This window comes from Rhincodon typus, chromosome 6 (assembly GCF_021869965.1).
Source record: "Rhincodon typus isolate 14 chromosome 6, sRhiTyp1.1, whole genome shotgun sequence".
In the NCBI taxonomy this organism is placed as follows: domain Eukaryota; kingdom Metazoa; phylum Chordata; class Chondrichthyes; order Orectolobiformes; family Rhincodontidae; genus Rhincodon; species Rhincodon typus.
Genome location: NC_063337.1, coordinates 55,309,276 through 55,332,601, shown reverse-complemented (window position 1 = coordinate 55,332,601; position 23,326 = coordinate 55,309,276). Strand labels below are relative to the sequence as shown.

The 23,326-nt window shown below is 38.4% G+C and overlaps 1 protein-coding gene across 3 annotated transcripts in view; it reads left to right on the top strand.

The window, feature by feature from the left end:
* rab30 (RAB30, member RAS oncogene family) overlaps window positions 1-22,981 on the top strand; it is a 71,402-nt gene extending 48,421 nt beyond the window's left edge. For 2 of the 3 annotated variants that reach the window (XM_020531485.2, XM_048598306.1), the window contains exons 3-5: window positions 4,787-4,870; window positions 15,683-15,866; window positions 20,591-22,981. In XM_020531485.2, coding sequence (XP_020387074.1) covers window positions 4,787-4,870; window positions 15,683-15,866; window positions 20,591-20,841 — 519 coding nt within the window. In that variant the 3' untranslated portion in view covers window positions 20,842-22,981. The remainder of the gene's footprint in view (window positions 1-4,786; window positions 4,871-15,682; window positions 15,867-20,590) is intronic. The other variant, XM_048598307.1, reaches the window with a different exon arrangement.
* Window positions 22,982-23,326: the final 345 nt, after the last annotated feature.

The window sequence follows — 23,326 nt, the reverse complement described above, 5'->3', positions numbered from 1 at the left end:
TGAAATTTAAGTTCTTTAATTTTTGCCTTTCTTTATTTATGCAACAACTGTAGGAATGTGCCAAAAAAAACACATCTGCCCCCCCCCCCCCAATCCTTTTTCATTTTTTTTTCAACTTCTACCCATAGGTCCTCAATTGAGGAGCCTTCTAAGATATCATCCCTCCTTCTGGCAGTAATTGACTCCTTGCTCAATATTGTGATACCAGCTCCTCTTTTGTTTTTTTTTTCACATTCCTCCCTTTGTTGCCTGAGTGTATACCATCTACCTGCCAGAATGACTTGGTTTTTTTTTCCGACATTTGTTTGTGCATCATCAACCATTGCACCTCCCTTCTGTATCTTATTCACTTGCCAAATTGGTTTAATCTCTAACCAATGGGCTATTTGGGAAGTACTTCGCACCAGTGGGATGGGAGTACATAGGTGTTGGAGCTATGAAACTACTATAGGGACTTTGCTGTCCCCCAGCAACCCCTCCCCACCCTTTCAACAATGATAGTTCCCCTGCAATCCCTTGTAAAGCAGGGTGCCTCAGTGAAGAAGTTATACACTGGGGTGAGTTTACTTCAACTTCACGTTTTCCCAGTGAAATGAGTTTCCTAATCTGAGTCAGTCATGCAGCATGAAAAACAGGCCTTTTGACTCTCCATGTCTATGTTAATCAACAAACTGTAATAATCCCAGTTTATTTCTAGTGGGCTTCCCATTTGGAATTTTTCCTTTTGCAGATACTCTAAGTATAGTTTTTTTTTTGGCTGTATGGTTCCTAACTGCAAATGTCTCTACTCAACTTGATAACTATCAAGCAATGCGTATTCCCTTGACTTGGTGGCAGGAGTCTGGTCAAAACCATCTGTAGGTTTTCCCATGGCACCTTAGGGCACATCTACTTCCCCATCCTAACCTTCCCTGCTATCCTGTGTTAACTTTCCCATATGGTCGGCATCATTCGGCAATGTTTTGCCATGGTTCATCCTGTGCCCTTCCACCACCAGCATCTGCTTACCACTTGTAGGCAGATCTTAATCCCAGGATTTCCTGTCCCAAGGTATATTTCCAATAGGCTCTAGTGGATAATCCTTGGCTCAACTACCTGTTCTTCCTTCTGTCAGATTTCTTAACTTTCCTCCTGTTTCCATCCTCATACTCTGCTCTGTTCGCTGAGTCCTGCATGAAGAGTCAGAACGAACTTGAAACATTAACTCTGTTTCTCTCTCCACAGATTCTGCCAGACCTGCTGAGTTTCTCCAGGGTCAAAATCCTGGAACTTCTTTCCTAATGGCTTGTGGATCTATCCATACCAAATGGTTTGCAGTGGTTCAGGAATGCAGGTCATCGCCACCATTTTGAGGGCAACCAGGGATAAGCAATAAATGCTGGCCCACTGACACACTCAAGCTCTGAGTGAATTTAAAGAAACAAGCGCTTTTTATTTCAAGTTCACCATTTGCAGTATTTTACTTTTATTTCTAAGTAAAAGAAGTCTGGTTTGTATTGTACTTCATACATATACTTGGATCTTTGCTGTTTATGTAGTTGTCAATGTACATTTGACACAGATTTTCAACAGATCATTTCCAGTTGTTTGTGGCCAGTGTGAACTGTGAAATACTTGCTAAGTAAGTACGTGTAGAACCGCTTGTATTCCAAAAAAACAGACCTATTTTGCGCCTCAATGGTTGAGTAATTCGCCTGAGTTGTCCTAGGGATTTTAACATGACGACAAGCTTTTTGCCTTTGGTTCTAAAGAAATGATCTGAGACCTTTCTGGGACACATCTACTTCTAACATGGTGAGCTTGGAGGGATCATAACGTTGAAGTGTGTGTTTGCTGGGAAGATGAGTGTTTTTGAGACATTGTTAGATATGTCATTAATTTTCCTCGCACCAGTATTCCAGGTGTGGTTTCACCAAGGTGCTTTGCAGCAAACAGCCTTGCTCCTGACTTGAATCCTGACACTATGAAGGCCAAAGTACCACTTACTGCCTTCATGCCAAATTGCCACTTTGATAAATGTACCGAGAGACTGCTCTGAATTGTTGCTGCTACGAGCTTACTTATTACCATTACACACTTTTTTTTTCAACATGCTGGTCAATAAAAAGTCATCACCTGGGCACATCAGCTTCAGCGGCAGCCATTTCATTTCCAGAAAAGATGCACTTTAAGATATTGTGAGAGTCATTGCCAGTTTTCCTGTGGAAGAAAAATCTTTAACGGAGACTTTTGTTTTATTTTTATTAATTGAGTGTCCAGCACGCAGCATTATGTCCAGACTTGGAGTGCTCCAGTGTTCCCTTGTTCTACACAATTGTAATGTTCCTTTTAATGTGCTGTTTTCAATTTGTACAAATAACCAGGGTATTCGACTAGCATTGTGCAACATTTCGAAACAAATCTGTTTTCCTGTTTCTTTTTTACTACCAAACTGGATAACCTCACATTTATCCATATTATACTGCATCAGCTGTGCATCTGCCTACTCACTTAATTTGTCCAAATCACACTGAAGGATCTCTGCATCCTCCTCACAGCTCACCTTTTCTTTCAGCTTTGTGTGGTTTATAAACTTGGAGATATTCTATTTAGTGCCATAATTTAAATCATTGATATATACATTGTGAATAGCTGGGGTCTAAACACTGACCCTTGTCACTTCTGGTCACTGTCTGCCACTTGGAAAAAGACCCTGTTTATTCCTACATTTTGTTGCCAGGCTCCCTTTAATTTTACATGCTAATCTCTTGTGTGGGATCTTATCAAAAACCTTCTGAAAGTCCAAACAAACCACATCCACTGACTTTCCTTAATCAACTCTACTGGAATAATTCGATGACGTAACTCTCAGATTTGTTAAGCTTGGTGTCCCTTTTATAAATGCATGTTGACTCTGTCTGATCCTGTCACTGTTTTTCATGTGCCTTGTTATTTAATATTTTCATTAAGGACTCTGGTTGTGAAGACAATACTAATGTCAAGCTAACTAGTCTTTTAAACTCCAATTTTTTTTTTGCCATCCCCTTTTTTAAATAATGGAGTTACACTAGCAATCCTCCAATCCATAAAAAATGTTCCAGAGTCTGATAGAGCCTTGAAAGATGACCAGCACTGCATCCACTAATTCTAGGGTCACCCTTTAGTTCCTTGGGGTCAAGACAATGTTTTCTTGCCACTCCCAAAAGCTATGTCATGCTCCTGTTCAGTTTCCCCAAGAACTCTGAATACCATATGATGCAGAGAAACCGATTCCATATTTTGGAATGTATCCTTACCAGATAATCCAAATGGAAGTCTGAGAAAACTGCACTTCCTGAAAGGAGTTCCAAATGTTGGCTGTTGCTGCAACTCTGGGGAAAGATATCCATTCTTGGCAGTGAGCTTGGAAAAAATAATTGGTAGCTGAAAACTTTGGGATTTAGTCCTTCCAGGGTAGGGATGTTGTGTGGACAATTTTTTTTAAATAGAACGTTCAATTGCCTTGGATTTAAACAAGCGGAGTGCCATCTTTGTTCAAAACATAAGTAATGAAAATTTAAGGAAAACTGGAGATATTAACAATTGTTAACAGTGAAGAATATTAGCTCTTTGATGTTTTATGCTGGCGCAACCATTTTTTTAATAGAGTTTGATACAATTTATTTCTTGGGTTAGCTTTTGCAGTGTATCTGCTTATTATTGTTTTCAATGTATTTGCGCTACCTACAAATGAACTGGATATTGTTTAATCTCCTTTTTCTTTTTCTGTCTGACTATTTAACATTAAGGATATTGTTTATCCATTAGAGAACTCGGACCAGTTGCGGTCCTCCAGATGATAGTTCAACATACAGACTAGTTGATTCTCGGACTGAACCTATCCTGTTTTGTTTGCTCATTTAATCATCCTGGGGAACCCTTTCTGTTCCAACAGCACTGGCTGTCAAAGTAAAATGCTAATTAACTTTTATAATCTTCATCTGTTGCATATGAAGCCATAAACCAGACATTATCAATGATAATGTACAAACTGATATGCTTTTGTTAAGTTCCTTTCTCCACTTTTAATTCTGGTGTTAAGCTATTTTAAAATAAGCAGATTAGTGTCTCTAGTAAGGTAGCATGGATAAATTTAGTACATATTGGACATTTATAGCATTGCATCACCAACAAAAATATATCTTGTATGTTCTTAGCATGTACATTTTTTCATGTTTTCAGTTCACTTAATTTAGTAATAAGTATTTATAACTCCAAATTTGCAAGAGAGCAATAGCTCAGCTACTAACTTCAGTTTTTTTAATCATAGGGCAACACAGCTCTGTGGTCTAGCCTCCGGTGACTCTGCATATTCCACACGGAGAGACATTCTCCCAGTGTCTGCGTGGGTTTATTCCGAGTGCTATGGTTTCCTTCCACAGGCACAAAAGTGTGTGGATTGGGTGGATTGACCATGCTAAATTCCCATAGTGTCCAGAGATGTGTGGACTAGGTGGAATAGCTGGGCTAAATGTGGGATTACAGGGATAGGGTGGAGGGTTAGGTCTGAATGGGATGCTCTTCAGAGGGTCAAAGTGGACTCGATGGGCCGAATGCCTCTTTCCTCTAGGGATTCTAAGATTTCTATTCCAATTTCAACGTTTTCCCCTTTTTTATAAGTAATGTAACTTGATTCAGTATGTGAAATAAGTATCTGGATATGGGATTACAGTGTATCTATTAGTGTTTGTTCTAGCATTGCATCTATCAAGGTGTACTCCAAAATGAATCAGTTCAAATAATCCAAGTTGTTGTTCTACTGTTACAGGGTTTATTTCCACCAGGTCAAGGCGCCACTATTGGAGTTGATTTCATGATTAAAACTATTGACATAAATGGAGAAAAAGTGAAGGTACTGTATTACCAAATATCTAGATACATATGACTCTCAAAGCTTCTAATAACGTATGCAAAAAATGTAACACTGTACAATGTGGCATTTCAGATTGTGGATGATCAATTAATTGAAGGAATAGCAATACTGAGTTGGACAGCTGAATTGATTGGGCACCCAAGTGAGGTCAGAGATCAGTTTGAATCCTAGAGTTGAGTATATTTATGAAAATTCCTAAGGTGGAACATACTATTCGGGTGAACAAAAAAAATGGAAAATATGAAGTGTTTGAAGCTGTTTTGAAACTTTCATCATGGAATGTGTCAGAAACTTGAAACTTGGTTTTAGTGATGCTTCTTATGTAAATCTGTGTCAAGTGTTGGAGGATTTAAAATTGTTCTTCTGGGCAAGTGTGGTATATATTGCCCTTTAGCATCGGAAACTGAAAAGATCAGCTTTTCTCCGTGAAAGTACTGAAAGAAAATTTGAATAATTAATCAGAAATGCCCATTGAGTATTACATCAATAATTCACTATTGGATAATGCAGATTCAGCAAAATGCATGAATTATAAGAGTGGGTATGAACGTCGGAGTGTTAAATTAGATGCTGAAGAATGGCGAATTTTCTGAATTGAGGTCTATTCTGAGTGAATAGCAGCAGTCAGCTATCTGATAAAATTAAGTTCTAAGAAACTTTCTTTGTAAACACTTAAATACTGGCAAAAAGGACATTTGGAATGTTAATGTGTACTCAGATTAAAGGTAAAAATATAATGTTGTCATGTGTTGTTTTTGTCTGTTTTTCATTGTTTGTGTATGTTAACTTTGTAAAAAAGATGAAAGGGGTGTCTTCTATCATCTAGTATGGTCTGGGAGAGATGTCAAGATCAAATGGAACTAGGGAACAGGAAATGTTAACTAAAGGACAGTTGGGTGAGCACTTGCCTACTTATGTGCCTGTGCCTGTTTTGGCCAGACTTTCAATGTGTGATCCATCACAATAGATGTGGTGCAGCAAACATGCAGGTAACGTCAGCATGAACCATTAGTAGAATCCAGTGCAATAGCTTTTGCATTCCAGTAAATAAAACGTTTTAAAGGCTCCAAATCACTTCTTGACGACAGCTACTGAATGAAGCCATGTGGGTGAGGGGTTAGATGGAGATAGGTGTGTGGTTGGGCGAGTAAGTGAGGTGCAGGGAAGCTGGTCAGAGGCAGTTATGGGTTGGTCAGGGTCAGGGTAAGGGGTAAGGGTGAGGGTGTGCAAGTGGCAGGTTGTTGGGTTGGTGTGGTGGGGTGTGAGGAGGTTGGAGAAAGGGCATAGGAAGGCTCAGATATCCTGGAGGTGCAGACGGGTGATCAAGTATGAGGGAATCGGTATAACTGGAGAGTTTTGAGCCTGCAAAGGCTCCGATTCTAAAATGATTTGAAGACTTGTCTTGCAGAATTTTATGTACTGGGTAACTTTAAGTTTCAGTTTCATGGGCATTACTGCATAATCAGTGCATCAGGACTTCTGAGGTCTTGGAGCACATTTTTAAAGGTACATCTGGTTTCTGACTACCTGAGACCGGAAGAAGCGGGTTAATCAATTTTAAAAGTAGAAAATATTAGATTTTAAGGCTGCATTATTGTCAACACCCTGCTGGGAGGTGCAATGGAAGAGCAGCCTTGGAGTAAAGATGGCTCTGCCCATACAATCCCACTACAGTGCTGAGTCGAGCCCTCCAGCATTGCCTCACCTGAAATGGACATATTTCACCTCTTGCTGCAATGATCATTAAAACATTCCAACGTGACAGCAGGCATCAGATTATTTGCTGTATTCCAAGAAGTTGTACTTGGAATAATGCCATAAAATTTTTAACATTTTAAGGCCAAAAAAATTTTGGGGTGTGAAATCTGACTTTTATCATTTTTGCACAGTTTGTAATATCTGTGTTCAGTGAGAAAAGCAATTTCAGTATATAGAAGGAAATGGTTCAAATGGGCCAAATCCCCTTATGACCCATTACTGTTTTTAGCAGCAGTATGAAGTAATGTTAACTAAGTGCTGTAAAGAAAATGAGCAGAAAGCCTGCCTATAGAGTCTCAAAGCACTTCTGAAGAGTGCATTTTTTTCCTGACATCAGCATCAATACACAATCCAAAAAGAGAGATTTGGTTTTTTAGAAGTAATGTGACATTTAAACCCTGAGAAACAGATCAGCGGTGAATGGATATATGGACGATCTGCATATTGCCATTAAAATTGTAGACATAGGAAATTATAATAGGTGTCAGGGGAGTTATGCATCATGTGACAAAAACATGACAATGAGATAAAGTAGAACAAAAGGACAATATGTTCAGATGATATAAATATACGGGATCAATTTTGGGCTTTGGTTATGAGGAGAAAGTGTAGAAACTTGGATTACTTTTATCACCCAAACTCTGCTGTTTATTCTGCACAAAGAAGTAGATATTGTTTTCCCCCAATTCAAACTGCTGTAAAAATTTGATGTGCTGCACAATGAAAATGCAGCTACCCTTTTTCCATAGTTAACAGCGGTAATATGAGTGTTATTGCAATTGCTGTACGATATCTTTAGACAATAACCTGCTGACCAAGCCACGCGCACACAAGTATTTGCTTCAGCTATTTTTGCTTTCATTGTTCCTTGTGTCAACAGTGTATGAATAATTTGAAAGGATTACATTTTGTGTTTATCTTTTTGAATGTTTGACTAACTGATTAGGGAAAATGCAGCTTTTTAAACTCATTTCCAAATCAATCTTGGCGCACACAACCAATCATTGTGTACTTCTAACTAAATATTCTAGATTTTATAATCTGTTAATTCAAATGGAAATTTTGTGAAATTCTGAGCTGTATTGTTAAAATTGCTTTGTGAAGCTGTAGAGTTCACATTCTGAGTAAATGAAAGGTTTGGAAGTAATCAGAAATAAAAACAGAAAATACTGGAAATAGGTCTGGAAGCGTCTTTTTGAGGGATCAATAGTGCTAATATTTCAGGTGGATAACCATTCTTCGGAACTGGGAAGGATTAAAATATTACATTTTAACTAACTTAAACTGGGATAAGTTGGGGAGAAGGAAGAAATATCTGTGATAGGATGGAATGAAGAGATGAATTATTGCCGTTTCGGGGTGCAAGGCTAATGGGATTGGTAATAAAACCAAGGATGTATCTAGAGCTGATGTAAATGACAGAATGATTAATTTATGCCATTCAGATATGAAAATGAGAATAAATTTGAAGTTGGTTGGAAGGTAAAATCTTAGATTGTTGCACTTGGTATTGAGGCTAAAAGGTTGTAAAGTGCCTCATTGAAAGATGAGATGCTGTTCTTCCAGCTTGTTTTAAGCTTCATTGGGAACCCTACGTGAGAGGACAGAGCTGCCTCCAATATAGAGGAGACTGCATTGCATTGTGAACAAATGCCAGTGTACTCGTTTGAAGGGACAAGTAAGTCACTATTTCACCTGGGAAGTGTTTATGAGCATGAACAGTGAGGACAGGTGAGATAAAAGTGCAGTGGTTGCAGCTCCATCATTTGCATAGGGAGTTGCAGGATTAGATGAGGGTTTGTGGAAGAATTGGCATCTTTTGAATGTGGCACTGTGACAATGCACTTATCCACTTTTGTTTTCCCTCTCCTCACTACTTGAGGCCTAAAATGCTCTTTACAGGTGAAACAGGAACTTGTGTTCTTCTAAAATGTGTTTGTTGCTCACATTTTGGATTGCTGTGCACTGGGGAGACCAAATGAAGACTATATGACTGTTTCACAGAATGCTTCTATTGTCAGCTGCGTCCCCCCAAACTTTCAGCCGCTGTCATTTCAAATCTTCACCTTTTTGTTCTCTCATTAGTGTCTCTTCCCTCAGCTTTTTTCTGTGTTTCCATGAAACTCCACACAAGCCCGAGTGCCTCCTTTGAATGGATCCTGTCCTGTTAAGTACTTCTCAGTTGTTGGTCTTCTCATTTATCATCCACATGTAATAACATCTAATAACACCAAAGTATGTTTATCTGCCAGTAATTGTCTCCAAAGCTGTTACCTTTCTATCTAACTGGTTGTCTGACAAAGTTCCAGAACCAAAAGTTCCTTCAGCTCAATGTCAGCAAAATTAAAGAAATACTTTGGTTCACACGAGGACTTAGTTGATTCTGTTCCATTCCACTCCTTCATCTTCCCAGACTTATTGAACAACTGTCTGGCTTGTAATCTCCTTTTGTAAAAGTCTTGCCTACGTATAATGCTGCTTGGAATCCTTTTTATAGATGGACTTTTTTAAAACAGAAATTCTACACAAGTACTTCTGTCAAGTGGAAACCTTGAGCCGGTGTAATTTCCTCACTGAGCACACCTGCTTACATTTAAAGGGTTCCATTAAATTGTTTTGTTTTCTCAAGAGAGCTAGGGTGAAATTGTGTGGGTCCTCTGATCTTGGAAACAGATGTTAGTGGCTATGGTCAAGTGCCAAAGTTGGTTGGTTTGAAGGCTTACCTAGTTTCTTTGGGACGATTTGTTCCAGTTGTTTTTAGAAACTGTTCGCACAGTTAGCTCTGTCCCCTCACACCCATGCAGAATTATGCACCATTCCCATTGTTCCCATGCCTATCACACCCATGTCACCTCCATGCAAACTCCAAAACCAATAACTAATAATCTGTTCTGAGGAAGGGTTACCGGACCCAAAACGGTAACTCTGATTTTTCTTCACAGATGCTGCCAGACCTGTTGAGCTTCTCCAACAGCGTCTGTTTTTGTTCCTGATTTACAGAATCTGCAGGTTTTTCAGTTTTAACCAGTAAATTTTATGGCTGGATCTCCCAGAGTCATGTATATGAGATATATAAATTAAACTTATCTAATGCAACTCATGATCCTACACACTTGATGATAATCTTGAAAAAAAGGGCAACAACACACTGCAGCAACACGGAACTACGCCAAGAGGAAGAAGAATACCTCTTGCAAGTGTTCAAGGATAATGGATATCCAAAGAACTGGGTCAGAAGATGCCTACAAGAACAGCATCGGAAAGACTCTACACATCCCGACACACCCTCCTCACACTACCCTACATCAGGAACATGTCTGAACTCCCCACAAGACTTCTACGACCGCTGGGCACCAGAGTGGCACACAAGCCCACGTCAACCCTACGACGACTGCTCACCCGAACTAAAGACCCACTCCCCACCATGGACAGGACCAATGTCATCTACCAGATCCCCTGCAGAGACTGCGAGAAACACTACATTGGACAAACAGAAAGGAAACTAACAACAAGGGTACATGAACACCAACTGGCTACAAAAAAGACACGACCAATACTCACTCATCTCAATCCACGTGGACAAGGAGAAGCACCATTTCGACTGGGACAACACCAAGATCCTGGGACAGGCTTGGCAGAGACAAGTACGAGAATTCCTGGAAGTGTGGCACCCTATGAAGCATGCTATTAATAAACACATTGAACTCGACCCCATATACATTCCACTATGGAGGAAAACCGGAAGTGAGGCAATCTATCTCAACAGACCCCAGAGTTTTAAAAACCAGGTGGGAAAACACACCGATGCTTCATCGGATGTTGTACTGAGGATGTTACCAAGCATGGTAACAAAACGTCTGCAAAACAACAAACCAGTTCGGCGAGCCAACCAACCTCAACTTGATAATGGTGAAAAAATGCCTTCCATTTCAAGAAATCCATTCAAAGCTTTCATATCTTAAGTGGTTAGTCTTCTCCAAAACAGACTTTTTTCTATTCTGATCCTGTAAGAAACACAACTAATCACTTAGCAACTTCTTTTTAAACTGTCACGCAAACAATGAACTCTGAAATCCTGCTGATGTAATTGTAGTTTTTGAAACCCAGCCAAGCATTGATAATGGCATGCTAACTCTTAAGGATATGTCAATAAAGAACTCCATTGAAACTGCATGACCTGACAGTAATGTTTTATTTTTAATCTACTCTTGATCTCTGATCAGAGTTCTAAAGCTTTTTTTAAAAAAAGCCTCTCTGACCATTTCAACCTGTTCTATTTCTGATTATGATGTATAGATCTTATTTACTCTTTGGAGAAAATTTAAATGTCCTCCATCAATTTGTGATTCTCGCAGTTAATTAAGTCCTTGCAACAGCTATAATGGGATGTTTATAAAGTCTGCATTAAGTTCATATAGTTTGCTCCCCTTGTAATTCATATTATATGATCCACTGCTGTGCCAGCAAAAAAAAACCTGAGCTGTTTGAAATGGGAACCGAACTTAGCCCTCTAGATACTGCTGATGTTTTAACAGTCAGGAGTGTTTACTAGACAATGAAAATCTGGTCTATGTTCTGTCAATAACAAAAGTTTTATGTTCAACTGTATTAAAACCTGTAGAATTTTGATGGGATAATACACCAAATTCAACTCTCTCAGAATATTTGTGAAATTGAGACAGTTTCTGGAAGTAGGAGTGTTTCTGGAAACTTGTGCTTGTGCCTAGTTATGAAATGCCACATTCTGAACATCAGGCAGTTATACAATATTAAAACAACAGAATGCTCTGTTTCACAGATCACATTCCTTTTGTAATCTGAAAGCTGAGCCAAAAAAAGTTCATGTCACTTAGTTTTGTTTATTTTAGTTAACAGGAACGTCTGTTCAAATTTGATTTAAAAAAGAAAAGAGATAATTTACTTCCCATTTGACAGTGAGTAACCACTGACAATACAAGTGCTATAAGTTGGTGCATCTATACATCATTCCTGAATGTTACCAAGATATCAACATATTTGTGAAATTTGTTTGTGCAGTCATAACCTATTATTAACATGTCTGCAGCACAATTATTCTGAATTTGCTAATCATGATCAAGAAAACTACAGGATGTTTGATAGGAAATAAAATATTGTCTTGCTGGTGCAATGGAAACTTTTTTGATATTTTGTCCGAGGCATATTGCTCACAGTGGATTCCTTTTTGTCATTTGAGTGTGATATGTTTGTATGTATTTTATTGTGTTCCCTGGATTCTCTTGGCATAGATGTCCAGAACTGGCAATTAATACTGTCATTGTTGATAGCTCCAACTATACACCTCTGGATACATCAGATTTTCCAGGTTTGGCATTCGACGGTCCTTTAAACATTTGAGCCAAATTTCAGTGGTTGCCTCCATACAGGCTGATCAATTTGTGTTTTCCCAAGCGAGGTGATCTGCAATTCAGAAGTTTCTAGAGAAGTATTTTAAAATTGGAAGAGCTGTTTTACTAGCAGCCAGTATTGACCAGCAAGCACACTGAATGTGACGGTGTAATCTAGGACATTGGTGGCAACATTTTTGATGATCTCAACTTCTTGATGTGGATGAGTTCATCGGAATAATCTGGTTGACATACAACAAAGACATGGATGAGAGTTTTAGGAACAGGTGAACTGAGGCAGATGTGTAGACAGATAATGTTATGGAGTTGAATGTACACAACCTCGTTGATGGTACACGCAACTAGAAGTTCAATGAAAGTCAAACTATTTGGTTTGGTATCATACAGATCATGGGAAGGGCATGAAGTTGTAATAGGGAAGTCAATGATTTTCATCTTAATATTTAACTGGGAGAATTGTTTTTCCTTCAGTATTGGCGGTCAGACAAGCAGTCTGATAATTTAGAGATGGTCAAGAAGTTAAAAGATATTGGTGACAGAGCTGCAATTATATTCAAAGTATTATACTAATATAAAAATATTATACTATATTAAAACTAACCCTTTCTTTTAAGATGTGTGAAAAAGCACATAGATGAGGAATAGGAGGGGACCAAGGATAGATCCTTGTGGGACACAGCCTTGGCTCAAGAGCGGAAAGAGAAGCCATTGAAAGCCTATTTGTAGATTGGATTGCTGAGAATGGTACCAGGTATAAGCAGCCCCTACAAGCTGGAGATTTGTGAAGAGGCATTGGAGGGCGATGGTGTGCATGAACTCGTCAAAGATGTCAATAGGTTGAGTAGGATAAGGAGAGATTGTTTATCTGTGTCACAGTCATGTAGGATATCATTTGTATTTCTGCTAAGAACCGTTTCAGCACTGTGGCAGGTGTGCAAGCTTGATTAGGGTGATCTAAACTTGGAGCTCCATGAATGCTGGGAGGGTCACCAAGGGTTTTGGAGAGAAAAGGGAGGTGGTTGATGAAAACCAGGGAAACCACTCAAGTGAATTTATAATAAGTACACCTCAACGACTTGAATGTGCAATCTTCTGGTTTGAGGTGACATCCCTCACCAGCTTGGCAATTACACTGATTCACTGTGGTATTTCATGATGTAGCACATCTCCTCAAAAGCCAGGTCTTGGGTACAGATGTTGAAAACTGGCTATATTTATAAATTTCTGAAACTTCGCAATTTGATATGTTAGTTGTATGGAGCTAATAAAATGTAACCAGAGCTTGCTCACACCCAGGGTGAGTTACAACTCTGCATACACACAGGTTCATCTGCAGTTGAATTCAAAGACTGTGCAGTCCCTTAAGTGAATTTAAGTGTCGCCTAATTTGAATTTGTGCAGTATTCCTGTTATAATCAGTAATTTTCTGTTGTTTTGCAGGTTATTTCAGCTAGCAATGGTTTAAAAAATCTACTTTTTTTACATTTATTTTTAATCCAGTCAAAAATTGTCCTCTGGAACTTTACTCTACGCTGGCTCCAACAAAGATTCCAATGGGAAGACATGTTTCTCTTAAAGTCCTGAATTTCAGGAATGTAGCCCCGACTTTGTGAGGACATCCTGTTTAGCGATAGTGCTTGAAAAGTTTGAATCTATATAAAAGTGAAATGTGTCACTGACAAGCTGAGCAGCCCAATGAAATTTGTTCTAATACATATAGACTTTGGAACTTCAGAAATATCATCATCGTCATCGTCATCGTCATCGTAGAATCCCTACAGTGTGAAAGCAGGCCTTTTGGCCGATCGAGTCCACCGTACCTCTGAATAGTATCCCACCCAGACCCACCCCCTACCTTTATCCCTGCGTTTCCCACCCTGTAAACTACGGGCAATTTAGCAGGGCTGATCCACCTAACCTGCGCATCTTTGGACGGAGAGGAAACTGGAGCACCAATAGGAAATCCATGCAGACTCCACACAGACAGTTCGCCCAAGGATGGAATTGAACCCAGGTCCCTGGTGTTGAGGTAGCAGTGCTAACCACTGAGCCACTATGCAGCCCCAAACACAGGCTAGATTACTGCCTAATTTTTTTCCCTCCAATCTGAGTTTTTACATGTGCGTAATGAGTGTGGGGCCATGCTAGGGGATTAAGAATTTTGCTTCAGCATGTCATATCTGTTAGAGTATAGCAGTTTTTTTTGTTTTAACTCCTGCATTTTCTTTCCTCCTCTGCTGTCTCTTTGTCTCTCTCTAAGAAGTTTCTCAAACTGTAAAGATAGTGCAATTATAGAAAAACGAATCATGGAATGGTTGCAGCACAAAAGAAGGCCATTTGCCTTCTACAAAACTGCACAAGAACACAGTAACTCAAACCGTAAGCAATATGTGCAGGGAATTTCAACTACGAGATTGCTACAAGAACGATTAAACTTGTTTTTCATTTATTCTGCTTTGAATTAACAATGCATTCTGTTACAAAGGGCCAATTATCTGGCATTCTTGTTGGGGAGAACGTATTTCAATAGTAACGGACAATCCCAGGAAAATAAAGCAAGTGCAGCCTCCACAGTATTGCGCAATTGTGAGAAGAAAACTTGGTGTCCAGATTTGTGGAACCTAATACCTATCACAAGCATTGTGTTCACTTTTTTTTTTGATTGCGAAAACAAAATGAAACCAACCAGCATGCCTTTTACTAGAGTTTAGTCAGTTTTGTCAGTTTGTCCAACCGACAGATACTTTGAAATTACACTGTTCAGCTATGTGTTGCATAACTTTTTTTGGGCATTGTTGACTGCATCTTGTATATCCAAGCTATAAATGAATTCATACTTTTCTGTGGGTCCTCCCATGACTGAAGAGTTTGCAGGATTAGCATGGACGTTCACATTTTACAAATGAATCAATGCTGGAGAATTTGCTTATAGTAGAGGAAGGTTGTGTGCTGCAGTCCCCATTCTCTTGGCTGCCCTTACATGATGCCAAGAGAATAGGAGGATGCAAGATAATCTGACCACATCACCAGCTGCAGTGGATGGCAGGTACAGGGTGTTTTATTTGCTTTCAATCTTTGCTGCAGTTCATGTTATTGTTGTGCCTTACCTTTTGATTGTAACAGATTCTTGTGGGTGTTATATTCCATGCCACAACATAGTCACATCTTTCCAACATCTGTTTCATTTTTGAGGTATAGATTAACAGGATGTGTGGTGTTTGGACTTTGAGAAGGCACTCAACAAGGTACCTCACAAAATTTTAGGTCATAAGATAAGAGCCCTTGGTGTTGGAGGTGGTGATAACACTGCAGTAGTGGAGAGAAGTAAGGAGTCTTCACTAGTCCAATGCTCGGAAGGCATAGTACTTCTGGGGGAATGAGGGGGGAGGGATAAGAGTTCATGTTTTTAAAAAAAAAAAAAATCTTGTTATGAATTTCTACATCAGAAAATGGAAGAACAATGGGGGTAATTTTAGCCTTTCTTACTCTGGAAGAAACTGAATGAATCAAGTTACGTCCCATATCAAATCTAGTGGGAAATGAAACAACTAGTCGATCCAATCCCATCAGCTCCACTCGGATGGTTAGGTGAAAATGAGGTCCAGCGAATCATTTTTTTAATGTTCTTTTTTCCTTTTTCCCATAGCTCCAAATTTGGGATACAGCCGGACAAGAACGGTTTCGATCCATCACACAGAGCTATTACCGAAGTGCGAATGCCTTAATATTGACCTATGATATAACATGTGAAGAATCTTTTCGCTGCCTTCCTGAATGGCTAAGGGAGATTGAACAGTATGCTAGCAATAAAGTAACCACTGTCTTAGTTGGTAAGTAGAAAGAGCAATGTTGGAATTCATCACCATTTTAATAAGTGAAAACTGAAAGCCTTGGTTTGTTTGCTAATTTGTTCTTTTGATACAAACAAAGTACATTTTGTTGCCTTAAAGGTACATGTTTTCTTTTGAATCAATGGTATTCTCAAAGAGAATTCATGATTCTAACCCAGTAACAATGAAGGAACTCCATGATGCATGTCTAAAACCACTAGGAGGTAGTCTGATTCCCATAACAATACAGCTTCTGGCCAATGGTGATGCCAGAATTAGGTGGTTCAATTAAAGGCAGCATGGTGTATCTCAAATTCTACGAATGTTATTGCATTTACTTTTAATGGTCGATTTTTGCACCAGCGTCTGTTGCACGTTAGGTTTCAAGAACCAGGGCCATGCCTGGGAAAATAGAGCATGCAGTACAAGATGGGAATTTAAAAACTGGGGGAATGATTCATAGGGAGGAAATCAGAAATAGGAAAAGTTTTTGATTTGCACCAGTAATGAATACTGCCTCATTGAAAATGCATTACTGACCAAAGTGATACTACTGCAAAAAAAATGTAGATTTTTGTCATAACCAACAATAATCCACTGGTCTACATGTGACTAGTCATAAACTATGCAATACCTCTTGGCCTTTCCAGGAAGGTTAAGAACTCTGTTTGAGATCTGATCAAACATAATATTTTTGGCATATGCTTTAAACTCATGAGAAATAATTTGCTCATCATTTCTTGCTGAGGTTGAATAGATGGTGATGTGGAGATATAATGTTATGAGGACATAGTTTAAAAATGTGTTTCTAATTTAAGATTGATATTAAGAGAAATTTATTCTGAGAATCCTTAGTCTTTGAAATTCATGGCAGTGGAGTTTGGGGCATACAAATTTTAGGAGCATGAGTTTTGCTTCATTCAATAAGATCATTGCTGATCTGGTTCTGGCTTTGACTCCACACCTATCCCTGATAACCAATGTGATTTGAATGTTGAGGTTATTGGATCATTGAATATATCCATGATTAACTTACACATATTATTGATCTATAGGAAGGGGAATTGATCGTCATAGAAGGCAGGCAGGAAGGTGGGCTTAGGGTGACAGTTGGCTCAGCCATGATCCCCTTGAAGAGTGAAGCAGAATTGATAGGCTGAATGGCCTACTCCTCTTTTTCATATGGTCTTCAAATATCCGGAGTGGACGACAGTTTACTCCTACTCCAGTTGATGGCTCCTTTTAAGTTTTCTTGATCATATACACTGTAGGGAGTCTAAGAGACCACTTGGACCATTGATTCTGCATGGACATTTCAAAGGGCATCCCACCCAGATCCGCACCTCTGCTATCCCTGTAACCCCGCATTTACCATGACTAATCCACTTAAACTGCACATCTTTGACATCTTTTGGACGGTGGGAGGAAACCAGAGCGCCTGGTGGAAACCCACCCATAAAATGGGGAGAATGTGCAAACTCCATACAGTCGTCTGAAGTTGGAATCAACCCTGGGCCCCTGGTGCTGTGAAGTAGCAGTGCTAACCATTATGCCACCGTGCTGCCCCAAGCCTCATGTTCCCTTTACCTCTTGTTCTCCAGGAATTTGCAATTTCCTGTTGTGACATACATTTTGTTAATCTCTGGCTGCAAATAAATTGGCTAACTTGTGTAACTACATTTGCATTTGTTACCTTTGCCTCCTGCTTTGCTAGGGTTGGGTGAGGTGGGATGGTGTGGGCTGTGGAGTGAATCAATTGTTTATTGCTTGAGATTTTGTCTTCTCTTATAAAAGAGGAATAGACTTCTATGATCTTAGTATTTTTGTAAAATTTTGCTTATTGATGTGTTGGCTGGAAGCACCACAGAAAACATTTGTACCATGTCATTGGCACATGACCTGTGCTGCCAGCAAGAACACCTTAACATAGTGTTATTGTCAGCTCTACACAGTCCAATGTAGACACATTTATTGAAACATAAAGGGAAAGAACTCTGGCAGTGGGAATTTCTACTTGTGGAAAGATTGTAACGTTCTCTGTTCAAAACATAGCAAACACTTAATCTAAACAATTGCTTCAGATTCTGAGATTGAAGGTGGGTTTGTGTAGCATTTCTACTTAATGTTAATGTAGCTTTTATATCCAAAAAATATGTTTAACAAGATGATATTGAGCAAATCTGTTGACTTCCTCACTTTGATCTGATTATTTGTGAAAACGATTTAAGAAGCTGAGATGACAGAGAAACGTGGGCAAATAAAATTGGGGTAAAGAAGACATATATATATTTTCAAATAACCTGTTCAGAGGTTATGGAAAACTTCTGGAGTAGGTGGGATTTGAAACTGGGCTTTCACAAGAACTTCAATAAGACAGATATAGCTAATTTAATAGAATACACTGATTAGCGTACTGCATGAAATTAGTGTACAAGCAGCACTGTGGTCATTTTTCCCCAATTGGTACATGTGTACTTGTAGATATAGGCTATTTGGCCTTTCGAGTCAGTCCACCAATCATGATCATGGCTGATCGCTTCTGTTTCACATTTTACATTTCCGTCTACTACAATAATTTTTGATTCCCTTGCCTATTTCTCATCTCACTTCTAAAATGACAGCCTCTAATTTTACAACATTACCCTTATTTATGGAGTCGTCCACCAGAGGAAATATCCTGTCCATGCCCATGACTTGACAATTCCAGATCTTGTATACTTCAATCAAGTCACCCCTCCCTTTTTTTCTGAACTTCACTGAGAACAAGCCAAGCCTATAAAGTCTGCCCTCCATGAGACAGTTTGCTCATTCCAGGTATCAATCTATTAAAATACCTCCAAAGTACTTGCATCCTTCCTTTAAGAAGGTCAGAACTGCTCACAATATTTAAGATGTGGTCTTACCAATAGTCTGTATAACTGAAGAAAAGCATCATTGCTTTTATGTTCAATTCCTCTCATAATTAAATAGCATCATTGAAACATCAGAACAAGAGAAGGCCTTTCAGCCACTCAAGCCTGTTCCACAAGTCAGTAAAATCATGGTTGATCGTAGCTCAATATAAAGGTTTTTGGCTCATATTCCCTTAATACCTTTCCTAAACAAAATTATCTATTACAGATTTAAAATGAACAACTGATCCAGCATCCGCTGCTGTTTGTGGAAGAACTTTCCAAACATCTGATTGAAGTGCTTCCTAACATCACCCTTGAACAGACTGGCTGTAATTCTGAGTCTGTACTCCCTAGTTCTTGGTTATGTGCTGTACAGCATACTAATATTTTGTGACTGCTGCATTAGAACACCTTGATCCCTCTGCATCTTGGATTTATGTAGTCGTTCTTCATTTAAGTCAGATTGTGCTCTCTTGTTTTCCCTGCCAAAATGAGCAACTTCAGTGTCCTGCATTGCACTTCATCTGCCAGATTTTTGCCCACTCACTCAACCTATTTATATTGTTCTGCAAGTTCCTCATTTCTTCTACAGAGCATACTTTCCCACATATATTTGTAATACCTGCAAATTCAGCTACCATGTATTTTCTCACCTCAAACTTAGTTTTTTAAAAAAAGTGCTGAGGCATCAGCACAGATCCTTGCCGGACTCCACTCTTCACATCCTGTCAATTGACACAGTCCTGTTCATGTATACTGTTTTCAGCAAATCAAAACCAATCTTCTAATAATGCTAACACGTTGACCCTTGAACCATGACTTTTCTATTCCTTGATAACCTTTGTGATACATCATCAAATCCCTACCCACGTGGAAATTTAAGTACAGGATGTCTACCCCTAACATTTAAAATCATTCAAAGATGTCCAATAAATTGGATAAATGTGTTTTTCCCTTCTCAAAACCAAACTGATGCTTCCTGTTTACTTTAAGAATGCAGCTATAACTATTTAACAATTCGATTCTAACACCTTCCCCAAGACATATCAGCTAACTGGCATATAGTTTCCTGTTTCTTGCCCCGTTTTTTTTTTAATAGACAGGTTATGTTTGCTACTTTCCAGTGTGCTGGAACCTTCCCTGATTCTAGGGAACTTTGGAAAATTAACACCAGTGCACCCACCACATCATTTAGCCACCTCTTTCAAGAGCTTAAGATGAAGTCTCTCTGCACCCAGAGACTTAACAACCCCCAAATTCCATCAGTTTGCTCAGTTCTGCTTCCCTGGAGCTTGTAATTTCACCAAAGTTCCTCTCTCCATTCCACCTCTTGCTTTACAGCTGGTACTATAATGTATTTTGTTTCTTTTGTGTGGAAAATGGAAACAATTTTTTTCATTAGTTTCCTTTTATTATCTACCATTAACTCTGTTCTAAACTCTCTAGGTGGCTACTTTTTAAGTAACTGTAGAAACTCTTGCTATTCACTTTTTTTATTTCTAACTAGCGTCCCCTTATTCTCTAATTTCTTTTTTCCTGATTAGCTATTTAATCGTTTTTTTTAGTCAGAATGCAAAGAACAGCAATCATTTGACCTGCCACTAATCTTTGTGCAGTTATGCTTTTTTTCCTGAAGTTTGATACTTTCCCTAGCCTTTTTTTACTTGTGGCTCCTCCTTTTAACAATTTTACCTCCATAGAAGGAACATACTTAGTATTGTGAAGAACGGCTGAAATGTCTGCCACTGGGTCTGTGTTAATCATCTCCTAGTCTAACATGACGTTTCACTTTAGCTACGTTCTAACACATACCTCTTTCCCATTTCACAGGCAACAAGATTGATTTAGCAGAGAAACGAGAAGTATCCAGGGAAAGGGCTGAAGAATTTTCAGAATCTCAGAATATGCATTACTTGGAAACATCAGCGAAAGAATCGGACAATGTTGAAAAACTGTTCCTTGACCTTGCGTGCCAGTTGATAGGAGAGGCAAAGCAGCACACACTGGTTAATAATGTAGCATCTCCTTTGCCTGGTGAAGGCAGAAGCATCAGCTACTTGAACTGTTGCAATTTTAATTAATTTGATGTGAACATTAGCCATGAACTAGAGCTGACGGTTTGCAGATGTAATCTACGGAGAAGAAGATCCCTGCAATTCTTACCTTATTGACCAAAGCTTGAGGTGGTTTCTGGGCTTCAGCATGGCAGGTTGATATTTAAAATAAAACACCAATGTAGAAAGCTTTTACGCTCCGGATTATCTAAGTAAAAGTAACACTACAATACCTAGAATATTGAACATTTATCACCACCAACTTTGCTGTGCTTTGAGGTAGCTTTGCCAAATGCTTATTTGATGCACGGAATTAGTCATTTTGCTGCTTATGATGAAGGTGGTATTAATAGTTTATTAGAAAGTTAACAAAATGTAGATTCTGTATTTGATTTGTTTTTAACTATTTGGTCTTGATCCCATGCTTCAGATGACATATTGGTGCTAGATGAGTTTTTAATTGAGTAAATTTACATTTGAGAATAGAGGTGATCAGAATATATGAAATTTGTGCATTTTCTTATAAGGTCTGCATGTGATCAACTAAGCCCTTTTAAATAACCCTATGTTGGCTATATTGCTGACCTCTGTTTCCACTGTCACAGGATGTATTTCATCAATTGTGTAGAATTTATGCAACTGGCTCAAACACTTTGTTTTCCTCTCATTTTACATCTGTTACTGATTGAACCACATGGTTCATCTTATTGTACAGTAGTTGTTTTTGTTCTGATTTCAGCTTAAGCTTCAGGTCTGCCTTTGTAAATTTTTGTTTCAAGACATCAGGGAGGATTAGTCTGTGTTATGAAGCAGAGTCCTAACTTGATAAAAAGCATTTTATTTGATAAAATATTTTTGAGTTTTCTATACATAGTAATTAGAAATCGTCCCTATATATAGTTGTTGTTCTTTCTGAACTGTTCCACATCCATTTCTGCACGTAGTGATTTATCCTGAGAAATGTTCTCTCAGATGGAATGTTCTCTTGCCCAAAGAGGCCTGATTATAAGCATCAACATACTATTCTTTCAGGATTTGGTGTCATCACCCCTGAAACCACCTTATTTCTTGTTCCTACATCCCATTAAGACTGTTAGAAGCAATCCTGGAGGATGATTTGGAGAAGGAACAAATAGTTTTTGTGTTCCTACCCAAAGCTGGAGGATACCTTCCTAAGGCTGACTAACTCAGTGCAGACTAAACATTAAATCTGTACCTTTTCTTGTTTATGTAAATTGGATCAGCCATTATGACAGCTAAAACTTGAATATTAACACATCATAATGTATGGAATGTAATATTTTGTGGAAATTTGGTTAGAGGAAAGCACTGGACCACCATATTTTTCCTGAGGGGAAATGATTTTGTAATGTTAATTATCTCCAGCATTTTCAAATGTAATAACTGTCAATCATTGAAAATACAAAGACAAGCACCAGAAATGAATTACACTGTTGTTACTGATACCAATTCAAACAAAAGTCTAATGGATTTAAGAATTACACCAACATTACTGACATATGCTGAACCATAGTTTAAAATATTACCATGAAAACCCACCTGTTATGTTTGGCTCTTTAAATCCTAGTCAAGGTAGGATTTTTAAATGATTGAACTATTTGGGACATTTCTATTACAATTTTTTTCCTTATGTTATTATGAAATTACAGTATCCCATTTAGTAAAGAGAATGGACCAATTCAAGAAGTGCAATTGCTTTTGTGTAGCCCATAACTTGTATCATGTTTGTCATTTCATGTGTGTTGCTTGTTTTAATATATTTACATCTCAATCTATCAGGTGCATCACAAAAAAAAATATTTTGATGCTTTTCATGTTCCGCTCGTTAGAACAAGTTGGAAGAAATACCAACGTAAAGGGAAAATCACTTATTGTATACAAACTGTAAAAATGTTGTTTTCCCTTTACATTGTACTTGCTTGCAAATTGTCATGATTAGTGCAACATGTAAAGCTTCAATAAAATATCCTTTTTCAGCAAACTCAAATTTATAATACTGGAACAGTTATGGAAAACTGTATACTAATTATAGCTGTTTAAGCAAATGGTTATCAATTGCACAACTGTTTGAGATGATTCTACAAACCCATAACATGACTGTATTAAACTGTCTTTGCTCTTCTAATGAAACTATTTTCCCATGTAATGGTAGGCATTTGTTTTTTTTTCGTTTTTATTTAATATAGTACATTTGAAATTAGACCATTACAAAACAAAGCACAACTCTTGTAATTGCTGTGCACCAATTACTGCCAATGTTATAACAGTAGCAATGACCTTTTGTACCCTCAACGCTTGTTTTGATATCATCGCACTTTACATTGAGCATAACAGTCTCGCATGGTTGTTAATAGTTTACTCGCAAACACTGATCTTTCTTTTCTACTTGCTGTGCTGTTGTAGACAATTGTGAAGTATTTTCAGTTGTGCTGATGGCAGAAGCTATATTCCTTTTTCTATTCCCTCTTCTACACAAAGTTGTATAGGATAA